Source organism: Lepus europaeus, chromosome 12 (genome assembly GCF_033115175.1).
Source record: "Lepus europaeus isolate LE1 chromosome 12, mLepTim1.pri, whole genome shotgun sequence".
In the NCBI taxonomy this organism is placed as follows: domain Eukaryota; kingdom Metazoa; phylum Chordata; class Mammalia; order Lagomorpha; family Leporidae; genus Lepus; species Lepus europaeus.
Genome location: NC_084838.1, coordinates 5,117,396 through 5,138,292, shown reverse-complemented (window position 1 = coordinate 5,138,292; position 20,897 = coordinate 5,117,396). Strand labels below are relative to the sequence as shown.

Here is a 20,897-nt window from a genome sequence, read left to right as displayed (position 1 = left end):
CCCGGACCCAGGAGGGGCCGAGCCTCTGTGCCAGCTCTGCCCAGGCCTTAGCTGTCCCAGGGCTGGTGGGGTTTTACTGCGCCTGTGGGTGGAAAGGAGAGTGTCCAGCCATGGAGAAGTTCACCTGCCCCTGATGCGAGGAGTTCCGTGCTGTTTTTTAGCTTTCCTTTGGTGCTAAGAGTGGTTTTTGAATAACAGGACCTGCTTGTAACCCACTGGTTTGTCCCCCAGGTTCCTTGGCCGCGGTCTCCTGTCACCACAGACCACCGCAGCCCGTCACTGCCAGCTGTCCTGGGAGAATGTGAATGCTGGCTGCTTGCTGTGAGCTTCGCTCCGCCCAGAGGTAGCCCCCCAGCTCCGCTCCCATGTGCACCCCTCGAGTGCAGACCAGGGAGGGAGATGTCTGCCTCTCTCTCTCTCTCTCTCTCTCTCTCTGCCCCTACCTCTCTGTAACTCTGCCTTTCAAATAAAAAAATAAATCTTAAAAAAGGCAGGAGGAAGTCGGAGATAGAGACAAGACTGGCTGTGGATGTTCACGGACGAGGCCAGGCACGGAGCCGGGGTGAGCCAGGCAGCCGTGTCCATCTTTGCCCGCTCAGATTCCCTGCGAGTTAAGAGCGCCAGTGAGCCCAGCTAACTTGGGTTTAGTGTTAGCTGACTGTGCCTGTCTGTGAGGCCTCTAGACAAGGGCCGGTGCCCTGGAGTGTGGAGGCGGGCACCATGGGAGGTTGCAGCAGGCAGCGTGCCTCGGGGCTGGTGCCCAGCTTGGTCAGTGCCTGGTGTCTGGGTGTGTGGGCCGGTCATGCCCCAGCTGCCCCTACGGTGTGGGCCGCGGCGGGGGACCACGGGGGCCTGGGGTCCTCGACACACAGCCCTGCCTTCGACGGGACCACTCTTGGCTCCGTTTGCTTTTGTGGCTGGTTTGGGCCTTTCTTGGCAGCAGAGTGGAGCGCTACTGCGGCCAGATTCCTGGGTCTGGTTCTGCTGAAGACGCCAGGCAGCTGGAAAAATTACTTAGTTATTTTTAAGTGTTCTTTTGAAATAATTACAGATTCACAGGAGGTTGCAAAAAATACACCAAGGGGTCGCTTTGACCCCGCGACGGCACGTCGCTGAGATGTCAGTAGTGACGCTGGTGCCACCCACGGGGCTCTCCCAGGTCCCGCCAGCTCTGTGGGTGCTCCCTGGTGTGTGTGACCGACCCCCACCCCCACACGGGGCTGTCTGGCACCGCCGGAGGCTCCTACAAAAGAAGCATTTGTTTCCCAAGGCTGAAACCTTTCAAATCTGACTTAAAGAGAAAAAGGCCACAGGCAGAGGAATGTGGGGAGGACGTTTGCCCCGAGGTCACCAGCGATGTGTCCCCGTGTTACTGTGAGCTTCCTGTGATGGACGCGTGTCGCTTACACAAACGCGACAGAGCTGTTTCTCCGCCCTTGCCTGAAGCCTGTCCCCCAGATCTGCGCTTCCCGGGCCCCACTCTGACGCCCCCTACTCCCAGGACACGTCCTCCAGAGGCGCTGCCGCCTTGCTGCCTGCCCCGGGATCGGGTGTTCAAGCGACGGCAGGTGGGGCTCTCCGGGACGCGAGGCAGGGGCCCTGCCTGGGCACTTGGCCTCACGGAGGCCCCTGCCAGACCTGCTGGCTCCCAGGGTTGGGAGGCAGCCTCTGCCACTTGCCTTTTTGACGCCCAGCCTCTCCACGCTGTCCCCTCCCCGCCGGTGCACTTGGGAGCGGTGGGCCCCTGGACGCGGACTTGGCCTCCTGAAAGAGCAGCGGTTGTGGGTTCTTTGGCACGCAGCAACCTGAACGCAGGCAGGGCCTTCGTCTTCCCTAACAATTATTCTGCTCATCTCACCCGCTGCTGGCCCGGCGCTCGCCTTAGGGTGGCCCTGCGCCGGGCTCTGACATCCTCAGTCATGGAGAGTGAGGCTTGGAGGTCCAGCGGCCCCCCTGCGTCCGCAGCTGCTCTGAGCAGAGCCAGGACTCCTTCCCCCGCCCTCCCCGGCTCCCACCAGCAGTGGCTGCCAGAAACCTTGAATCGCCTGTGTCTTCTCGTAGGTGAGCCCGGGCCACTATGGGGGACTCCAGGGAACTCTGCCCTCACCTGGACTCCATAGGGGAGGTGACCAAAGAGGACCTGCTGCTCAAGTCTAAGGTAACGGAGCAGGCCTGTGGGGCCGGGGCATGGCCTCCGCGGCCCTCTGTGTAACGGGCGCGCCGGCGTCTGTTCAGAGGCCTCCCGTGGAAGCGGGCTGTGTCCGGCACGAATTACGGTCTCAGCCGGGCCACCGGGGAGCCACTGATGCTGTCGGTGCGTTAGCGGCTGGCCAGGCGCACAGGGCAGCCTCCGGGCGGAGGAATGAGCGCTGCGTCCGGAGCCCTGGGGAGGGTGGGGCGTGGGGCTGGGAGGGCAGCGTTCCCTCTGAGAGGGAACTTGTGCTGTTCGCCCGGCTCAGAGGGAGGGACTGTGAGCAGGTGGGTGGCAGGAAGCCCCTCGCCGGCACGCCCTCCCTCCTGCCTTTCCGGTTCCTGTGTGTGAATACAAGCAGGCGGCCTCAGGTTTCATGTTTCCCTTTCTCACGTGGACAGTGGGTGCCGGGGTTGCTTCGTCCCGGAGCAGTGGGTCGTGGCGCTCTCTTCGGCCTGGTCAGTCGGCATCTCCTTGCATCGCGAGTCACGGTGTGGACCCGGGGACTGGTCCTCGCTGAGTGGCCCTGTGGGCTCTGCAGCCTCCCACCAACGCAGGCCGTGTCTCACAGAGTGTGAGGTGTACGTGGGCAGAGCTGCGTGTAGGACACATGACCAGCGTGGGCACATGGGGTCCGATTCCTGGACATCCTGCCAGGTCCTCTGTTGAGCACTGCATGGCCGAGCTGGCCGTGGGAGTAGCTGCTTTCGGGGAGACGTTGCTTCATGTGTGTGGTGAGAAGGGGCAGCGGGAGGCTCAGGTGCAAACGCTTGCCCCGGCTGACTGGGTTCTCTGAGTGCACACGCGTGTGGTGCTGTGGGCTCACGCACAGAGAGGATTCCTCCTGCAGGCAGGGATGAGGGCGACCCTGAGGGTGGGGAAGAGGCGGACCTCGTGGGAGCAGGTACAGCGTGGACCCGCCCTGCTGGGCCAGCAGCCCCCGTGTGTGTCCGTGCCTGGAGCAGGGCCAGTGCAGGCCTGTGGGTATCCTGAAAGGGACAGAATAGGCCAGCACTGTGCTAACGTGCTCAGAAGGGGCAGGGCTGCCAGCAGGGAGCTCACAGGGACGGGGGACACGCGTGGCCGAGAACCATCTGGAAAGATGTGTACCTGCACCCGTCGTCGGGGCGTGGCTCCTGGGAATAGGCGGGTGCATTTCTCCGTGGGCAGAGGCAGGGTCCTAGCGTGCTCAGAGCTTCAGAGCCGAGTGCTGTGGGGACGCCTGGCCCACCACTCTCGGTAGCAGGGCTGGGGTCCCTGCAGCAGAATGCGCCGGTCACAGCCCTCCAGGGGCAGAGCCTTCACTGAGCCATGAGCCCAGGAACAGAGCTGGGGCAGTCAGCCAGGGGAGGGCTGAAGAAATCACAGTGTCTGGCGTGGGACCCCGTGTGCACGCCGCGTGTCTGGCGTGGGACCCCGGTGCACGCCGCGTATCTGGCGTGGGACTCTGCACATATCACGTGTCTGCCATGTGGGACACTGCGCATGTCACATGTCTGCCGTGGGGGACACTGCACACGTCATGTGTCTGCCATGGCGGACCCATGCAGACACCGTGGCATCTGGTGTGGGACACCACGCGGACGTCCTGGAGCCTGAAGTCTGGTCTCCGTTTGGTCTTAGGTGGATGCCCACAGATAGGTCAGCAGACAGGAGCGAGTCAGGAAGCTGTGTCGTGTGGCCCGGATCTCATCTACTTTGTGCGGAGCGTGTCTGGAGGGCCATGCTTCAGAGTGTCGTAGCCCAGGTGCCCCCAAGTGCCCAGGTCACACGGCGTGTTCACGTGGGGAGTGTACATCGTGAGAACTAGGCCTGCTCGGTCACACACGCGTGTTCACGTGGGGAGTGTACATCGTGAGAACTAGGCCTGCTTGGTCACACACGCGTGTTCACGTGGGGAGTGTACATCGTGAGAACTAGGCCTGCTCGGTCACACACGCGTGTTCACGTGGGGAGTGTACATCGTGAGAACTAGGCCTGCTGAGGTCACACACGCGTGTTCACGTGGGGAGTGTACATCGTGAGAACTAGGCCTGCTGAGGTCACACACGCGTGTTCACGTGGGGAGTGTACATCGTGAGAACTAGGCCTGCTCGGTCACACACGCGTGTTCACGTGGGGAGTGTACATCGTGAGAACTAGGCCTGCTCGGTCACACACGCGTGTTCACGTGGGGAGTGTACATCGTGAGAACTAGGCCTGCTCGGTCACACACGCGTGTTCACGTGGGGAGTGTACATCGTGAGAACTAGGCCTGGACTTCCCAGTTTCTTGGAGCCCAATATAGTTTTATCTCCTTACTTCCTTTCCCACGGACTTTTTGAAGTCCCCGCGAGTTAGTCGTTGAGTGTCTGTGAGAGCACACGACGCGTTTGTAATGGTGACTGAAGTGAACGCATCGGGAGGACGGGGTGCACTGGAGTGCGGGGGTCGCAGCTGCCTGTCAGTGGGGCGAGACCCCCAGCGCCACCTCGCTGTGTCCGGGCCGAGGGAGAGGGAAGGGGCCCAGGCTGCTCTGTCGCACAGGGAGGCCTCCGAGCCCCACGTTCTCATCTGTGAGGAGGAGGCTTTGGTGGGGCCTGCTGCCCAGCTGGTGCCGAGAGTTACCAGGGCTGCGTACAAAGCCTTGCAGGATGCCCGGCTCGGCGTAATGCCTCGGCAGGTGTCAGCTCTCCCTGCCACGGCGCCTGATCACGCAGCTGCTGCTGAGAGCCCACTTAGAGCCCACCTCACGGTTGCTGTGGGATCTCGGCTGGCAGTGGCTGTCCTAGACACACACAGACAAAACTATGTAGGGCACAGTTGAAACTGCAGTAACAGACCCTGTGTGCACAGAACTGGCCAGAGGTAGATGGTGGGGAGGTGGCTCTGCTTTCTCAACACGTGGCTTTCGTCTGACTCCAAGGGGATTGCTTCCTCTCCAGCCATCACATCTGCATTCCAGCACATAGTAAGAGAAGGGCAAAGATGGCACGCAGCTCAGAGGAGGCACGCGGCTCAGAGGAGGCACACAGAGGTGGCACACAGCTCAGAGGTGGCACACGGCTCAGAGGAGGCACACGGCTCAGAGGAGGCACACAGAGGTGGCCCACGGCTCAGAGGTGGCACACAGAAGTGGCACACGGAAGAGGCACATGGATCAGAGGTGGCACACAGCTCACAGGAGGCACACACAGGAGGCACACGGCTCAGAGGAGGCACACGGCTCAGAGGAGGCACACAGAGGTGGCCCACGGCTCAGAGGTGGCACACAGAAGTGGCACACGGAAGAGGCACATGGATCAGAGGTGGCACACAGCTCACAGGAGGCACACACAGGAGGCACACGGCTCAGAGGAGGCACACGGCTCAGAGGTGGCACACACAGGAGGCACACAGAGGTGGCACGTGGCTCAGAGGAGGCACACAGCTCTATCTCTGACTTTCAAATAAATAAATAATCTTCTTAAAAATTTAAAAAATTAAAAGAATCTGAAGAGTGGCAGGTACTGTGCCCGGGGGAAGCTTGCTCAGGTGGGTGGGGTGCTGCAGAGACCCGGCGGGCGAGTGAGCCTCAGCCGGATGGAGCCGTGTGTGCGACTCCCTCCAGGCAGGACCTGCGTCCCCACGCTCGCTCATGCTCCACTCTCTCTCCAGGGAACTTGCCAGTCATGTGGTGTCACCGGACCAAACCTGTGGGCCTGTCTTCAGGTAAGGAAGCCCCTGTAGCTCCTGTGTCGCCCGTGGGCACCGTCGGAAACTTTGGGCAGGGGCATAGGGCCACGGGGTGAGTGCGTCCCTGGCCGGCTGCTCTGGTAGTGGTAGAAGTGACGAGAGAGAGGCGAGCAGGTGGGAGAAGGCTCGCACCGAAGGATCCATCTTTGTAAAGACAGCTCTGCACTTGCCTGTGTACACGCGTGAGCGGCGGCGGCGCCTGGCCTGGAGCCTGCCCCTCCCCCGGCCTTTGTTCCCTCACCTGCACAGGAGGGGCCTGTGCCACGCCATGTGGGTCGGGGTAGACTCTGGTGAGGTGCGTACTGTGATGGGCCGTGTGGCCCCGGGCCCCAGTGGTGCTTTGGTAACTCGCTTATGAAGAGTAAAAGCCGACGTGTCGGAAGCTGACGGTTTTCTCTGGGTGGTGGAATTACAGGTCATTTTTTTTCTTTGTACATCTGTAGCCTTTTTCAAATTGTCTTCGAGTATGTGTTTCATTTTACAATCACACTAGCAATGGCCGTTACTTAGAATTTCTTTAGACAAGAGAACAGCACAGGCCAGCGCCGTGCCTCAATAGGCTAATCCTCTGCCTGCGGTGCCAGCACACTGGATTCTAGTCCCAGTCAGGGCGCCGGATTCTGTCCCAGTTGCCCCTCTTCCGGTTCAGCTCTCTGCTGTGGCCCGGGAGGGCAGTGGAGGATGGTCTAGGTCCTTGGGCCCTGCACCCGCATGGGAGACCAGGAGAAGCACCTGGCTCCTGGCTTCGGATCAGCACAGTGCGCAGGCCGCAGCAGCCATTGGAGGGTGAACCAACAGTAAAGGAAGACCTTTCTGTCTCTCTCTCTCTCTCTCTCGCCGGCGCCGCGGCTCAATAAGCTAATCCTCCGCCTGCGGCGCCAGCACCCTGGGTTCTAGTCCCAGCTGGGGCACCGGATTCTGTCCCAGTTGCTCCTCTTCCAGTCCAGCTCTCTGCTGTGGCCCGGGAGTACAGTGAAGGCTGGCCCAAGTGCTTGGGCCCTGCACCCGCATGGGAGACCAGAATAAGCACCTGGCTCCTGCCATCAGATCAGTGCGGTGCGCCGGGCGTAGCGGCCATTTGGGGGGTGAACCCACTGAAAAGGAAGACCTTTCTCTCTGTCTCTCACTGTCTAACTCTGCCTGTCCAAAAAAAAGACACATTGCTGTCTCTCTCACTGTCCACTCTGCCTGTCAAAAAAAAAAAAAAAAAAAAAAACCCACAAATATATATAAATGAGATGGCACGCGGGGGGTCGAGGGTGAAGGCATCCAGTATGGCTGCTCCCGTCGGACCTGTCAGCCAGGGGGAAGTAGACTGTGAGGCGAGGCACTGTCCAGGCCCCCAGGGGACCGCAGGATGTGCGAGGCCTGGCCCTGCCTCGGGGGACCCCACAGCCCCTCCAGAGACAGGTGTGGGAACCTTATGCAGAAAATGGTGCCTGCCTGTTCTGAGACTCGGACTCCCCTGCCTGTGCTGACGGCAGGTGGGCGTGACGGGCAGGTGGGCGTGACGGCAGCTGTGGTTGCCAAGGGCAGAGGCCTGCAGGGGAGGCCCTGGAGCTTGGAGGGTGGGCAGCTCTGGGATGGGAAAGTGCAGGGCACCAGACAGGGTCCTCAGGGGCGTGTTCGCCATGGCCCCCACCACCTCGCTGCTTATTCCGGACTCACTGCACATCCCGTGTGCCTCTTAGAAAATGGTTGTGCCAGGCCGGAGTTGTGACTCAGCAAGTTAAGCCGCTGCCTGCGACGCTGGCGTCCTTATATGGTGCTGGTGCGAGTCCCAGCTGCTGCACCTCCCATCCAGCTCCCTGCTAATGCTCCCGGGAAATGGCCCAAGTGCTTGGGCCCCTGCACCCATGTGGGAGCCCCGGGTGGAGTTCTAGTGTCCTGGCTTTGGCCTGGCCCAGCTGCAGCCATTGCGGCTCTTTGGGGAGCGAACCAGCAGATGGAAAAATCTCTCTCCCCGACTTTTTTTTTTTTTTTTTTTTTTTTAATAAAAAAGACTTATTTGTTTATTTGAAAGAGTTACACAGAGAGAAGGAGAGGCAGCCCAATTGGCCACAACGGCCAGAGCTGTGCTGATCAGGAGCCAGGAGCTTCTTCCAGGTCTCCCATACAGGCGCAGGGGCCCAAGGACTTGGGCCATCTTCTACTGCTTCCCCAGGCCATAGCAGAGAGCTGGATCGGAAGTGGAGCAGCCGGGACTCGAACCGGCGCCCATATGGGATGCCGGTGCTTCAAGCCAGAGCTTTACCAGCTGCGTCACTTTTATCTTTCAAATAAATAAAATCTTAAAAAAAAAAAAAAGAAAGAAAGAAAAGAAACAAAATGGTCCTGCAGTCTGGGGTTGCCCACCACACACGTTGGCCCCAGTAACTAGCTCATCAGAAAAAGGGTTTTGGTGGAGGGAGAAGGTCTGGGATCCCAGCAGCCAGGCCGCAGCTGCACCCTGCCTGGGTTCCTCGCGGGAGGGTGGTCTTCCAGGGCACCTTGCCTGGCACAAACTGCAGGTGTAGACCCGTGCTCCCCCGGCGTGATGGTCCCACTCCCGTGCAGGTCTTGGTGGGCGGAGAGGGGAGGCGTCTTTGGGGTGGGGTCGGAGACTTGCTGGGTTGATGCCATCTGCCGCCCTCCCCCTCTCCCCAGGTCGCCTGCCCCTACGTTGGCTGCGGGGAGTCCTTTGCTGACCACAGCACCATTCACGCACAGGTGGGTGTGGTGGCCGAGAGCAGGGCTCTGCAGGCAGACGGCCTGGGGTTCAAACCCCAGCTCTGGCCACCTCCCAGCTCCATCTGCCTGCTCTGGGCCTCAGTGGCTGGGGCTGTAAAATGGGGATATCCGGGGAGAGGGACACAGTAAAGCCAGGGGCATGTGGTACTTTGCGCACACACGCCTGGCTGACAGGTTGCAGCCCTGGCGTTCCTGTCTGGAGGGTGAACAGCGGCTGAGCTCACGGCCCCTCCCTGAAGGCTTCCTGAGGCTGGGCGGTGGAGGCAGCCCCGTTGCAGGCTGGGGGCCATCCGTACAGCCAGGGGATCCTTGACCCCATTTTGGGTCTTATCCCCTAGGCCAAAAAGCACAACTTGACCGTGAACCTGACCACGTTACGGGTGTGGTGTTACGCCTGTGAGAAGGAGGTGTTCCTGGAGCAGCGGCTGGCGGCCCCCCCGCGGGGGTCCTCGCCCACGTTCTCTGGACAGGTAGTGGGGCGGAGGGGTCAGTCTGGCTGCTGAGGGCTGTCAAGGTCGGGTCAGTGGACCTCAGCACTGTGGCGCCCGGACCAGTACATCCCCCGTGCAGTCTGGTCCTGGGTTAGCACCTTGTCAGCAGACGCTCGCTGAGCCCAGCTTTGCACCTGTGAGGCAGTGAGGGTGCAGGAGGACTGGGAGCAGGCTGTGCACGTGAAAGGCAGGGGTTGGGGTGGGCCCAGGCTGTGGGCTGAGTGTGGACCCTTCCCTGGCCTAGGGAGGGGGCTGAGCAAGGCCACAGACAGCCCCCAGCTGCTCCGGGTCTAAAGCGCACCCTAAGGAACCCTCAGCAGCAGGCTGCTGGCCAGCCCTGAGAAACAGCGGGCCCAGCGCAGGCCTGCCCTCGGGAGGGGAGGAACCCCCTGTGCCAGGGCTGCCCGTGTGGACGCCGGGGAGGCTGGAGTCACGCCCGCATCCTGTATTGGAGTGCATCCTGGGAGGCAGCAGGTGTGGCCCAGTGCGCGGTCCCCGTCACCCACCTGGGAGACACAGATGGGATTCTGTTGTTTCTTTGTTTCTTTTTCCCAAACTTGTTATGAATGAAGTAAGTTTGTTACTCATTATTGCAACTAAAAATTATAGGTCAGGGAGTTCCCAGGGCAAGGCTACCAGACCCATCCCTCCCGGCAGCGCCCTGTGCTCTGGCGGGCTCTGTCCAGGCTCGGGGTGTGGGGCTGGGCTGCCCACCCCCCGGAAGTTCCTGGGCCTCTGTCCCCTACCCTCTGCCCCCATCCCTGTGTTTCCTCACCCTGGGCCTTTGCCGCAGGACTCTCCCCCGCCTTCCCACCCACTGAGAGCTGTCCCCATAGCCGTGGCTGATGAAGGTGAATCTGAGTCAGAGGACGACGACCTGAAACCCCGAGGTGAGGCCTCCAGGCCCCCTGGCGGGGGCTCCGTCTGCTGCACCGGGCAGCCGTGGGGGGACCAGTGATCTGAACGGTGTGGTGGCTTCCCGTGGAGGCCAGCCGGCCCAGCTGAGGGCCTGGGGGCCTGGCCGTTCTCACCCCCTCTCTCAGCCCCCTGCACCGGGGCCTCCCTGAATGTGTGGTGCAGGCAGTGGGCCCGGCGGGGTGGAGAGGCCAGGCATCCGTCTCCCTAAGCCACTCAGGGGACCACAGCTGTCGGGAGCAGGGGTGGCCTGTACGTGCCTGGAAGATTTCTGGGTGGGCACCCCTGCCCGTCCTCCTCTGGCTGGGTCCTGTGGTCTTGAGGGCCACAGGCCAGCGCCCTCCCCTCTTCTGTTGTGTTTGTCCCCCAGGCCTCACAGGCATGAAAAACCTTGGGAACTCCTGCTACATGAACGCTGCCCTGCAGGCCCTGTCCAACTGGTAGGTGGTCACCTTGCCTGGGGCAGTGGGGGGCGGGGGAGTGGCCCCCACGCCATGCTGCACGTGTCGTCCACAAACATCAACGTGTATCTCAGAATCCCTAAAAACACACGTACCCTTGGACCCAGCAGTGTCTTGTGGGAATTTACCCCAAGGAGGCCCCGAGAGAGGGGGAGAAGGCTGTGTGTGGCGGGGCTGCCTGCCGTCCTGGGGCTTCATGCCGGGGCTGTGTCCGCAGTGGTGTGCTGGCCTGGGCTGCAGGAGCAGCGGTTCTTGGAGCAGGAAGGGTTCAGAACCTGGGGACTGTGGAGCCGGGGTCAGAGAGCCGCAGGTGGCGCTGCCTGTCTGGGGGCAATAGTGTTTCCTGTGGGGGGATACTGTTTCCTGTTGGGGGTAAGTTGCCAACCCCATGAGCTCATCCCTGGGAGGGACTCCATGTACCCATGTGGAGAGGGGAGGCAGGGGATGGGTAGAAATGCGTAGAAAAGTCTGGAAGGAGGAGCGCCCAGGTGTTCAGAGAAGGCATCTTGCTTGTCTATATTTTCTGTTTTTTCTAAGCTAAATTTCTGACAGCTTTAAAAACGTGTGGGCAGGAAGGTCTCTGCAGGCTAGGCCATAGGGGAGCAGGAGCTGGTGGGTCTTGGTCACAGGGCTGTCCCCTGGCCTGGCAGGACCCCAGCAGGAGCCTCCCATCCCTGCTGGCAGAGATCCCAGGGCCACCATAACAAAGGACCACAGGCTGGGTGACACCAACAGAAACGTTCTCTTCCCGGTCCTGGAGGCTGGAAATCGGGGTTCCTCGCCAAGCCTGCCTCCTTGATGCCTGCCGGGGCCTCGCAGCGTCTCCCTCCGTGCGCGTGTGTGTCTGTGTTTCTGTGTGTGTCCCCTTTCCTCTTACAAGGGCCTCCTTTAACCTGACTCCCTCTGTGAGGCCCTGGGTGCACACACAGCCACACCCCGGGGTCCCAGTCTGTGAGCTTCGGGAGCACCAGTCCAGCCTGTGATGGGCAGGGTCTCCCGCAGCCACTTCAGGGTCCACGAGGCCACTGTGTGTGCCAGGTTGAGCACCAGCGGCTGCGCCCGTCTACCCCACTCCTCGTAAATGATGCCACAGGCCCCTTCTTGTGGCCTGGCTCACCATGCCCTCCCTCCCGCAGCCCTCCGCTGACCCAGTTCTTCTTGGAGTGTGGAGGCCTGGTGCGAACCGACAAGAAGCCAGCCCTGTGCAAAAGTTACCAGAAGCTGGTCTCTGAGGTCTGGCACAGGAAGCGGTGAGTGGGGACCTCCTGTGGCTTCAGCCTGAGCGGCCCCGCCTCACCTGATCCTGGGGGGCACCCATCCCTGGTTTACAAGCGGGGAAACTGGGGTGCAAAGAACTTTAGGCACCTGGCCAAGGCCACACAGCCTGTGGAAGGTGAGTCAGAATTTGAAGCTCGTGGCCATTGGCAGGTATCTGTGGGGGCCGAGAGGTCCTCCAGGACCAGTCCCAGGTCTGGGCTGCAACCGCCGAGTGGGTGCTCGCGGGAGGTGGCTCTGTGTGCTGCGGGTTTTTGGCCCAGAGGATGGGGTAGGTGGTTTCTCCGGGGAGGGTCCGAGGCTGCTGGGTGGCTCCCGGGCGGAAGGTTCGGTGCCGTGTCATGCAGCTGTGTCAGAGAAAGTGTGAGTCTGTGTACGTGTTCTCCCAGGAAGCCCTGGGAGTCTCCGTGGTGCCTGCCTGGGGAGGGCCCTTGCTGGTGGTGATCCGGGTCTGCACTTGCTTGAAATTGGGTTTCCAGTGATGAACACGTGCTACTCTGGAATGAGAAAAGACACAACAAACATTCCAGAGGGGAAGTGGGATTTCTGGCGGACTTGTCACAGCCCAGTGGGGGCAGGTGCCGTCTGTTCTCTCCGCCTGGCTGGGGCACCTGCCGCCTGGCCTCCCTGCCAGCCGTGGAGGCGTGAGGGCTCCTGGGGCTCTCAGGACAGCCTGTGTCTGAGCAGCCTGCCGCCTGCCTGTGTCCCCTCAGGCCAAGCTACGTGGTCCCCACCAGCCTGTCGCACGGGATCAAGTTGGTCAACCCAATGTTCCGAGGTTATGCCCAGCAGGTGAGCTGCCCAGGGCACAGAGGGGCCTCCTCTGCCAGGCCTGACTTGGAAGCCAGGCCAGGGTGGACAGTGGTGGCAGCAGCCCAGCATCGCCAGGCAGGCCCCAGTGACCAGGCCCTCACTACCTGAGCCCCTCATGTATGTGAATATGTGGGGGCCTCCCAGCGACCCCCAGGTGTTAAACCCCACTGTACAGATGGGCAGACTGAGGCTCGGGGGCCAAGTCCTTTGGCCTGGTCACACGACCTGGACACAGAGTCCCCACCTCCAGCACTACACTCAGATTGGCACGTAGGAGGGATTTCATTAAGGAAAAAAAACACTTGATTCAACTTACTTTCAACCTAGAGAACACCTTTGAAATCAACTATATCTCTGTTGAATGAAAATCATGAGACCAAGACATAGCCTAGAGTAGTCACACGTGTGCCCCTGCTGTGTGCTGTGGTCCAGTCCCCGCCCCTCGCCAGGCTGCCGCACAGGAAGCAGATAACCAGTGGCTGAATGGGTTCCCAGCTGGTCCTGCCCAGAGGGGCTGGACCTGCGTGCCTGCCTGAACGTGGGCCGGATGGGGCAGCAGGCATCTCGGGGAGGCCTGTGCTCTCCCCTGCTGCCACCGTCCCCCTGCTGGCCGCGTCTGTGCGCATCCTCAGGGGCGAGCAGCACCGCCCGCGCACCCCCTCTGGGGGAGAAAGGCCACCCAGTCACGGCGCTCCACCTGGCGCGGCCCTGCGTGTCCTCACAGGTGCCGCCCCTCCCTGCAGCACTGCCTCCCCGCCCCGCATGAGGCACCCTGCTGGCCCTGGGACCGGCAAGGCCACGGCCACGTGGCTGGATGACTGCTGGGTGGCGCAGCTGCGTGCGGGAGCAGCACCCCTTTCTCTGGCCCCTGGGTCGCTTCTGAGTCTGAGACAGAAGCAGCCGTGGTGCCGGAGGGTCTGTGCTGCCGAGCCGACTGAGGATCTGCCAGGGGACACGGCACTGGTGTTACAAGCAAAAACACAAGGCGTGAACGTGGCCTCTGGCTGTTCCCACTTGCCCAACAAGCCCCAGGTTCCACACCTCAGAGTGCCGGGCTCTGCCTGAGGGACCTGCCCTGCAGGGGGGTCGGGGGGCCCAGCTCCTCTGCAGACGCCTGCCTGGACACTTGGGGTGCTTGGCTTGGCCCCGAGCCCAGGTTCTCCAGGGAGAACACCCCAAGCACCCCGGCCGTCAGCCTTGGCCGCCACTGCCACCTTGTGACCTCCCGGGGCCAGGCCGGGGGCCTCTGCTTCCACCAGGCTTGCAACCCGGTCACAGTGGTCAGCGTGGAGCCTGCTTTCACCTGAGACCAGTGGCAGCTTAGTCCGTGTTGTGCCCAGGTCTGCAGGAAAGGGGCTCCGCCACAGGTGTGCCCTGGTGCAGGCAGGCGGGTGAGGGCGTGTGGGGGCTGGCCGGCCTGGCCTGCTCATCGTGGGCCCCTGCCTTCAGTGTCTGCTGCGATCCCCCTGCCCGCCCCACTGGCCTCTCGGTCAGGTAGCAGATGACCACTGGCTGAATGGGGTGCGATGCTCCCCCACCCGTGAAGCACCTGTGAGTGGGGCACGTGCACGTGGGGGCTCCGCCACTCCTCAGCTCTGTGACTTGGGGGGAGCCCTCAGCCCCTCTGCGCCTCTGCCCTCCTCAGGGTGAGGGTGAGGGAGAGGACAGCTGTCCCCAGTGCCGGTCCCTGGAGGCCGTTGACGCAGGCCCTGGTCCTAGGACACCCAGGAGTTCCTGCGCTGCCTCATGGACCAGCTGCACGAGGAGCTCAAGGAGCCGGCCGTGGCGGCAGCGGCCGCGCTGACAGAGGCTCGGGACTCAGACTCGAGCGACACCGAGGAGAAGCGGGAGGGCGACCGGAGCCCGTCAGAGGACGAGTTCCTGTCCTGTGACTCGAGCAGCGACCGGGGTGAGGGTGACGGGCAGGGGCGTGGCGGGGGCGGCTCGCAGGCCGAGACGGAGCTGCTGATCCCAGACGAGGCGGGCCGTGCCATCTCTGAGAAGGAGCGGATGAAGGACCGGAAGTTCTCCTGGGGCCAGCAGCGCACAAGCTCGGAGCAGGTGGACGAAGATGCCGATGTGGACACGGCCATGGCCGCCCTTGACGAGCAGCCCGCAGAGACCCAGCCACCATCACCGCGCTCCGCCAGCCCCTGCCGGACGCCAGGTGGGAGACAGCTAGGGCTGCGTGGGGCTGTTGGGAGGAGGCTCAGCCCTGCTTGCTCGGTGCCACAGTGGGGAGCAGGTCCCACCGCTAGGCACACCCCGTAGGTTCCGGAGGCGGGACAGCGTGTCCAGGTCTGCATAGTCGATAAGGCTGGGGCCGGACACAGCCCTGGAGCCCTGAGCCCTCAGCTGGACATGGAAGGGACAAGTCTGTTCCCCTGTGTGTGCTGGGCCCACAGGGGTGGTGGGCGCAGGGCGGGGGAGACAGCCGGTTCAGGCCTCAGTCCTGTTAGGACTTGCTCGCAGGTCCTCTTCGCACGGGCCCTGGGGTTGGCCGGGGGCTCCTGGCCCGGCTGATGGCTGCCTTGACCCACCGTGGCCTCCTCTGCCCCCAGAGCCGGACAACGACGCCCACATACGCAGCTCCTCTCGCCCCTGCAGCCCCGTCCACCACCACGAGGGCCACGGCAAGCTGCCCAGCAGCCCTCCTCGTGCAAGCCCTGTGAGGGTGGGGCCGTCGTATGTGCTCAAGAAAGGTTCGCAGGCAGGCGGGGAGGGCAGCACCCCGGGGGCTGGGCTGTGTCCCCCTCCCACAGCACCCTGGGGCCCGAGTGGAGGGGCCCATTTTACACACAGTGACACTGAGGCGTAAGGAGGTGTCGTGTGCCAGTCACAAGTCTTGTAAAGATTCCACCCCACATCTGGCCGAGAGAGCCCCGGGCCTGCGCCTCACCCCAGCGGGGCAGGTGGGGGCTGGACCTGGTCCCATGCTGTGCCCCCAGCCCAGGTGCCGAGTGCCGGCAGCCGGAGGCGGAAGGAGCAGCACTACCGTAGTGTCATCTCCGACATCTTCGATGGCTCCATCCTCAGCCTTGTGCAGTGTCTCACCTGTGACCGGGTAGGTGCCCCAGGAACGCGGAGGGCCAGGCTGCCAGTGGCCCCCTAATCTGGGGCTGACTGCCTGTCAGTCTGGGGGGCTCCTGTGTCCCCTGTCTGGAGATCTGCCCCTCCTGCAGCTGGGGCTGGGGCTGGGGCTGGGCGGGCGTCAGGCTGCCTTCAACCCCACAGGTGTCCACCACGGTGGAGACGTTCCAGGACCTGTCACTGCCCATTCCTGGCAAGGAGGACCTGGCCAAGCTGCACTCGGCCATCTACCAGAACGTGCCGGCCAAGCCAGGCGCCTGCGGGGACAGCTACGCCGCCCAGGGCTGGCTGGCCTTCATCGTGGAGTACATCCGACGGTACGCCCACCCCCGCCCACTGGGACGGGAGCGGGGCCCACCCCCCGCCCGCTGCTCTCCTGGGCAGAGGACGGCCTTCACACAGAGACGCGCGGGCACTGCAGGGGCAGGGCAAGTTGGGCAGGGAGCTGAGGCCCAGGAGTTTGCTAGACGGTGGTGTGAGGGGCTGTTTCTTGGCCACTATGGGATAGCCTGCATTGACAGTTCCGAGGGAGTGACCAAGTAGCAGCTAGAGCAGGGGCGCAGCCGGGGCGCAGGCCGAGCCTTCGGGGAGAGTGTCAGCTCTCCGGAGCCCTCCCGTGAGCCGTGGCTGCTTACCCGCCTGATGCCAGGGACGCAGTGGCCGGCTGGAGGAGCCGTGTGCCCCGGCCCCTTCACAGAGGACAGAGGCGAGGCTCAAGGAGAGGAGCTGCTGCTTGCCCACGGATGCCGCGGCGCCTGCCTCCAGGAGGCTGGCCGTGTCCCCCTCCCCTCCTCTGGGATTTCAGGCTCCTCCTGGGGCTTAGGCCTGGGCAGACCTCAGCCAGAATCTGGGTCTGGCCCAGGCCCTGGTGACACGGCCATGACCCGCCTCTGTAGGTTTGTGGTGTCCTGCACCCCCAGCTGGTTCTGGGGGCCCGTCGTCACCCTGGAGGACTGCCTCGCTGCCTTTTTCGCTGCTGACGAGCTAAAGGGTGAGTGGCCTGGCTGGCAGGGGTGGGGGTTGCTGGGGACCCCTCGCACCCATGCTTCAGGCCACCAGGGTGTAGCCAGGCTCATAGATGTGGCTGGGCTGGGCTTCTGAAGTGGAACCTGTTGAGTTCCCTCCCAGCCACTTGCCAGGCTAGGCCTGGATTGAGTCTTCTCCCAACCCTACCTTGTGACCCTTGGGTGTTGACCTGTCTTGTTTTTTCACTGGTTTGGTGGACAAAAGTGATACTGTGCTTTGATGTCCATTTTCCTGATGGTTGATGAGGTTGGGTGTTGTCAGCGCATTGGCAACGTGTGTCCCGCCCTCGCCCTGGCGACATGTGTCCCGCCTGCCCTGTTTCCTGGCTGATGAGCACCTTGTTAACATTCAGAAGCGCTCGGCCTCCCGCACACCATTTTCCTTTGGGATTTCAGTTGTGGTAGAATACACACAACGTACAAGTGACCACTGCGCCCGCCTGTAACCATTTCACAGACCTGGCTGCTGGGCAGGCCCCCGCGTCCCTCTCCAGAACGCCTGTGTCTTCCCGAGTGTAACCCTGTCCGCGGAGACAGCTGCCCATTCCGGTCCCCCCGCCTGGCCCCCTCCTGCTCTGCCTGACCGCTCTAGGGACCTCATGGAAGTGAGGTCGCACAATGCTTGCCTAACTGCACTGGGTGCAGCGTCCCCCAGGCACCTCCACGCTGCAGCAAGTGTCTCTGCCCCTTCTGTCCCCGTATCCGTGCTGTGGCTGGACCACCCTTCCTGCTCGTCCACCAGAGGCTGCCCCTTGGGTTGCTTCATTTTTTTTTTAAAGATTATTTATTTGAAAGGCAGAGTTACAGACAGACAGGCGGAGAGAGAGAGAGAGAGAGAGAGAGAGAGGTCTTCCGTCTGGTTCACTCCCCAAGTGGCTGCAATGGCTGAGGCTGGGCCAGGCCAAAGCCAGAAGCCTGGAACTCCATCCGGGTCTCCCACGTGGGTGGCGGGGGCCCAAGCACTTGGGCCATCCTCTCCTGTTTCCCAGGTGCGGCACTGGAAGCGGAGTGAGTGGCTGGGACTTGAACCAGTGCTCTGATTTGGGATGCCTGCGTCTCAAGTGACAGCTTGACCCGCTATGCCACAGGACTGCCCCTGCCCTCCCCAGCCCCTCACCCCCTGGTTTCACCTTTTACCCTTGTTTTTGATGAGATCCATACCGGAGTCCAGGTGTTCCCAGGGTCAAGTGTATCCTAGGTCTACTTTCGTTTTCCTGGTCTGTCTGGGGCCTGGACACGGCCTTCAGTGCTCAGATGTTATCACACCCAGTGTTTACGCCACTCCCTGTCCTGCTCACCGTCGGCCTTTGGTCTTCCCGCCCCAGGTGACAACATGTACAGCTGTGAGCGGTGTAAGAAGTAAGTGCGCCTGCCCCCCGACCTCCCGAGGTGACCCCTCCGTCTCCCACGGGACACCAACCCCCTCGCTGCCCCTCCTCCCAGGCTGCGGAATGGAGTGAAGTACTGCAAAGTCCTCCGGCTGCCCGAGGTGAGCGGGAGGCTCCTTGTCCACGCGGCGTGACGTCTGGTGCCCTCGGTGCTGAGGGAGCCCCTGGAGATCCCGCCTCGGTGAAAGCCGTCCCCCTGGCGCTCGGTGGCCTCTGCGTGGGCTCCGCGTATTTGTCACGCGTGTTTCTGAGGCCCCTGAGCAGGCGTGGGGTCGTGAGGCCTCGAGGAAGGCAGCTGGGCCCCTGCAGACAGTCCAGTGGGGAGGAGGCCGAGGCCCGGCCGGGCTGTTAGGGAACACCTGTCTGAGGATGTGACGGACAGGCAAGACCCCAGCACAGGAGGCGTGGCCAAGCCCACGCGGGCTGAGAGCTCAGTGCGTTTGGGAAAGCTTGGCAGGGAAGCTTCTGGAAGTCAGTGCCCACACAGCTGGGCTGCAGAATCCTTGGGCCTGGCAGGCCAGTGAGAGCTTCCTGGAGGGCCTGGCCAGAGCCCCTGGATAGAACCTGTGGGTGACCCCTGCGGGCGGGCCCCAGCAGTGGCCTGGCTCCCTTGGGCAGCCTTCCTGACCCCGCCCCGCCCCGCCCCGCAGGTCCTGTGCATCCACCTGAAGCGCTTCCGGCACGAGGTGATGTACTCGTTCAAGATCAGCAGCCATGTCTCCTTCCCCCTGGAGGGCCTCGACCTGCGCCCCTTCCTGGCCAAGGAGTGCACCTCGCAGATCACCACCTACGACCTCCTGTCCGTCATCTGCCACCACGGCACGGCTGGCAGTGAGTCTGGCCGCTGGCCCGCGCAGCCTCTCCCCTGCCGTGCCCGTCCCTGGGGTCCTATAGCCTCTGTCCCCCCAGGCGGGCACCCCCTGGGCCCTGTAGCCTGCTGTCCCCCCAGGCGGGCACTCCCCAGGCCCTGTAGCCTGCTGTCCCCCCAAGGTGGGCACCCCCTGGGCCCTGTAGCCTGCTGTCCCCCTAAGGCAGGCACTCCCCGGGCCCTGTAGCCTGCTGTCCCCCCCCAAGGCGGGCACTCCCTGGACCCTGTAGCCTGCTGTCCCCCCCCCCAGGCGGGCACTCCCTGGACCCTGTAGCCTGCTGTCCCCCCAGGCGGGCACCCCCCGGGCCCTGTAGCCTGCTGTCCCCCCAAGGTGGGCACTCCCCGGACCCTGTAGCCTGCTGTCCCCCCAGGTGGGCACTCCCCGGGCCCTGTAGCCTGCTGTCCCCCCCCAGGCAGGCACTCCCCAGGCCCTGTAGCCTCTGTCCCCCCCCCCAGGCGGGCACTCCCCAGACCCTATAGCCTGCTGTCCCCCCAGGCGAGTGCTCCCCAGGCCCTGTAGCCTGCTGTACCCCCCCCCCAGGCGGGCACTCCCCAGGCCCTGTAGCCTGCTGTCCCCCCCCCCAGGCGGGCACTCCCCAGGCCCTGTAGCCTCTGTCCCCCCCCCAGGCGGGCACTACGTTGCCTACTGCCAGAACGTCATCAATGGGCAGTGGTACGAGTTCGACGACCAGTACGTCACCGAGGTCCACGAGACGGTGGTACAGAATGCCGAAGCCTACGTCCTCTTCTACAGGTGGGCGGGCTCGGGGCGCTGGCCAGGCGCGGGAAGGGCTGGACGGATGCTAAGCCAGGAGAATAAGGATTCGGGATTTGAGAAAGGCCTCTGGCTGCCCCGGGGCCCCACCCAAGACTCCTGGTATGAGAGTGGTGGTCCCAGTGGGACGGCCTGCAGAGATGGCTGCGTGGATACGTGGGCTCCCTGTGGCCCTGCACGTGCCTGGCCAGTGACCCCCTGCACAGCAGGGAGCCCAGGCTCAGCTGCTTCCTTGTGCCTCCCGGCCCCAGGAAGAGCAGTGAGGAGGCTGTTCGGGAGCGACAGCAGGTGGTGTCGCTGGCCACCATGCGGGAGCCCAGCCTGCTGCGCTTCTACGTGTCCCGGGAGTGGCTGAACAAGTTCAACACCTTTGCTGAGCCAGGGCCCATCACCAACCACACCTTCCTCTGCTCCCACGGAGGTGAGGCGCCCTCTGTGGGAGGGCGAGGGCGGGGCGAGCGGGCTGAGCCCCCAGCCTGCCCTGCCTGACCCTTCTGCAGGTATCCCGCCCAACAAGTACCACTACATCGACGACCTGGTCGTCATCCTGCCCCAGAACGTCTGGGAGCACCTGTACAACAGGTGAGGCCCTTCCAGGCCGGCCTCTGGGCAGCGAAGGGGGGTGGGAGAAGGGCCAGTGCCGGGGACCCCCCCCCCCCCCGGCCAGGAGCAGGGAGCACTAAGCTGGCCTTTGCCCGTGACACAGTGCCCCGCCGGGCCCAGGGCAGACACGCAGGTGCCCCCCTCCCCCGGCCTCCCCCTCAGGGCTCGTCTCTCTGCCCCGCCCCGCCCTGTGCAGGTTCGGAGGTGGCCCCGCCGTGAACCACCTGTACGTGTGCTCCATCTGCCAGGTGGAGATCGAGGCGCTGGCCAAGCGCAGGAGGGTCGAGATCGACACCTTCATCAAGGTGGGGGCGGGCTGGGGGACAGGGCGGGATGTGTGCTGTGGGACATGTGCCATGGGACGCTGGTCCCTGAGCAGCCCGGCCCTCCCTGGCCTCTGCCTCCTGAGTGTCAGTGACAGCCACGACGGCCCCCAGACAGGGCCCGGGGTCCCCATAAGTGAACAAGCAAGCTGGGAGGCGGGACTCCGAGCTGGGTCCTGCACGGGGGTGTGGGGTGTGGGGTGTGGGCGGGGCCATGCTGCCTGTCTCCGAGCGG

The 20,897-nt window shown here is 63.3% G+C and overlaps 1 protein-coding gene across 3 annotated transcripts in view; it reads left to right on the top strand.

Moving 5' to 3' along the window:
• Window positions 1-20,897, top strand: part of USP20 (ubiquitin specific peptidase 20) — a 34,327-nt gene that overhangs the window by 9,628 nt on the left and 3,802 nt on the right. For all 3 annotated transcript variants that reach the window (XM_062207383.1, XM_062207382.1, XM_062207384.1), the window contains exons 2-22: window positions 232-343; window positions 2,062-2,158; window positions 5,828-5,881; window positions 8,552-8,614; window positions 8,974-9,105; window positions 9,920-10,016; window positions 10,412-10,481; window positions 11,639-11,752; window positions 12,491-12,569; window positions 14,310-14,757; window positions 15,152-15,292; window positions 15,539-15,654; window positions 15,825-15,997; window positions 16,577-16,671; window positions 18,031-18,064; window positions 18,149-18,194; window positions 18,744-18,924; window positions 19,589-19,715; window positions 19,988-20,157; window positions 20,237-20,318; window positions 20,536-20,644. In XM_062207383.1, the coding sequence (XP_062063367.1) occupies window positions 2,078-2,158; window positions 5,828-5,881; window positions 8,552-8,614; window positions 8,974-9,105; window positions 9,920-10,016; window positions 10,412-10,481; window positions 11,639-11,752; window positions 12,491-12,569; window positions 14,310-14,757; window positions 15,152-15,292; window positions 15,539-15,654; window positions 15,825-15,997; window positions 16,577-16,671; window positions 18,031-18,064; window positions 18,149-18,194; window positions 18,744-18,924; window positions 19,589-19,715; window positions 19,988-20,157; window positions 20,237-20,318; window positions 20,536-20,644 (2,412 nt within the window). In that variant the 5' untranslated portion in view covers window positions 232-343; window positions 2,062-2,077. The remainder of the gene's footprint in view (window positions 1-231; window positions 344-2,061; window positions 2,159-5,827; window positions 5,882-8,551; window positions 8,615-8,973; window positions 9,106-9,919; window positions 10,017-10,411; window positions 10,482-11,638; window positions 11,753-12,490; window positions 12,570-14,309; window positions 14,758-15,151; window positions 15,293-15,538; window positions 15,655-15,824; window positions 15,998-16,576; window positions 16,672-18,030; window positions 18,065-18,148; window positions 18,195-18,743; window positions 18,925-19,588; window positions 19,716-19,987; window positions 20,158-20,236; window positions 20,319-20,535; window positions 20,645-20,897) is intronic.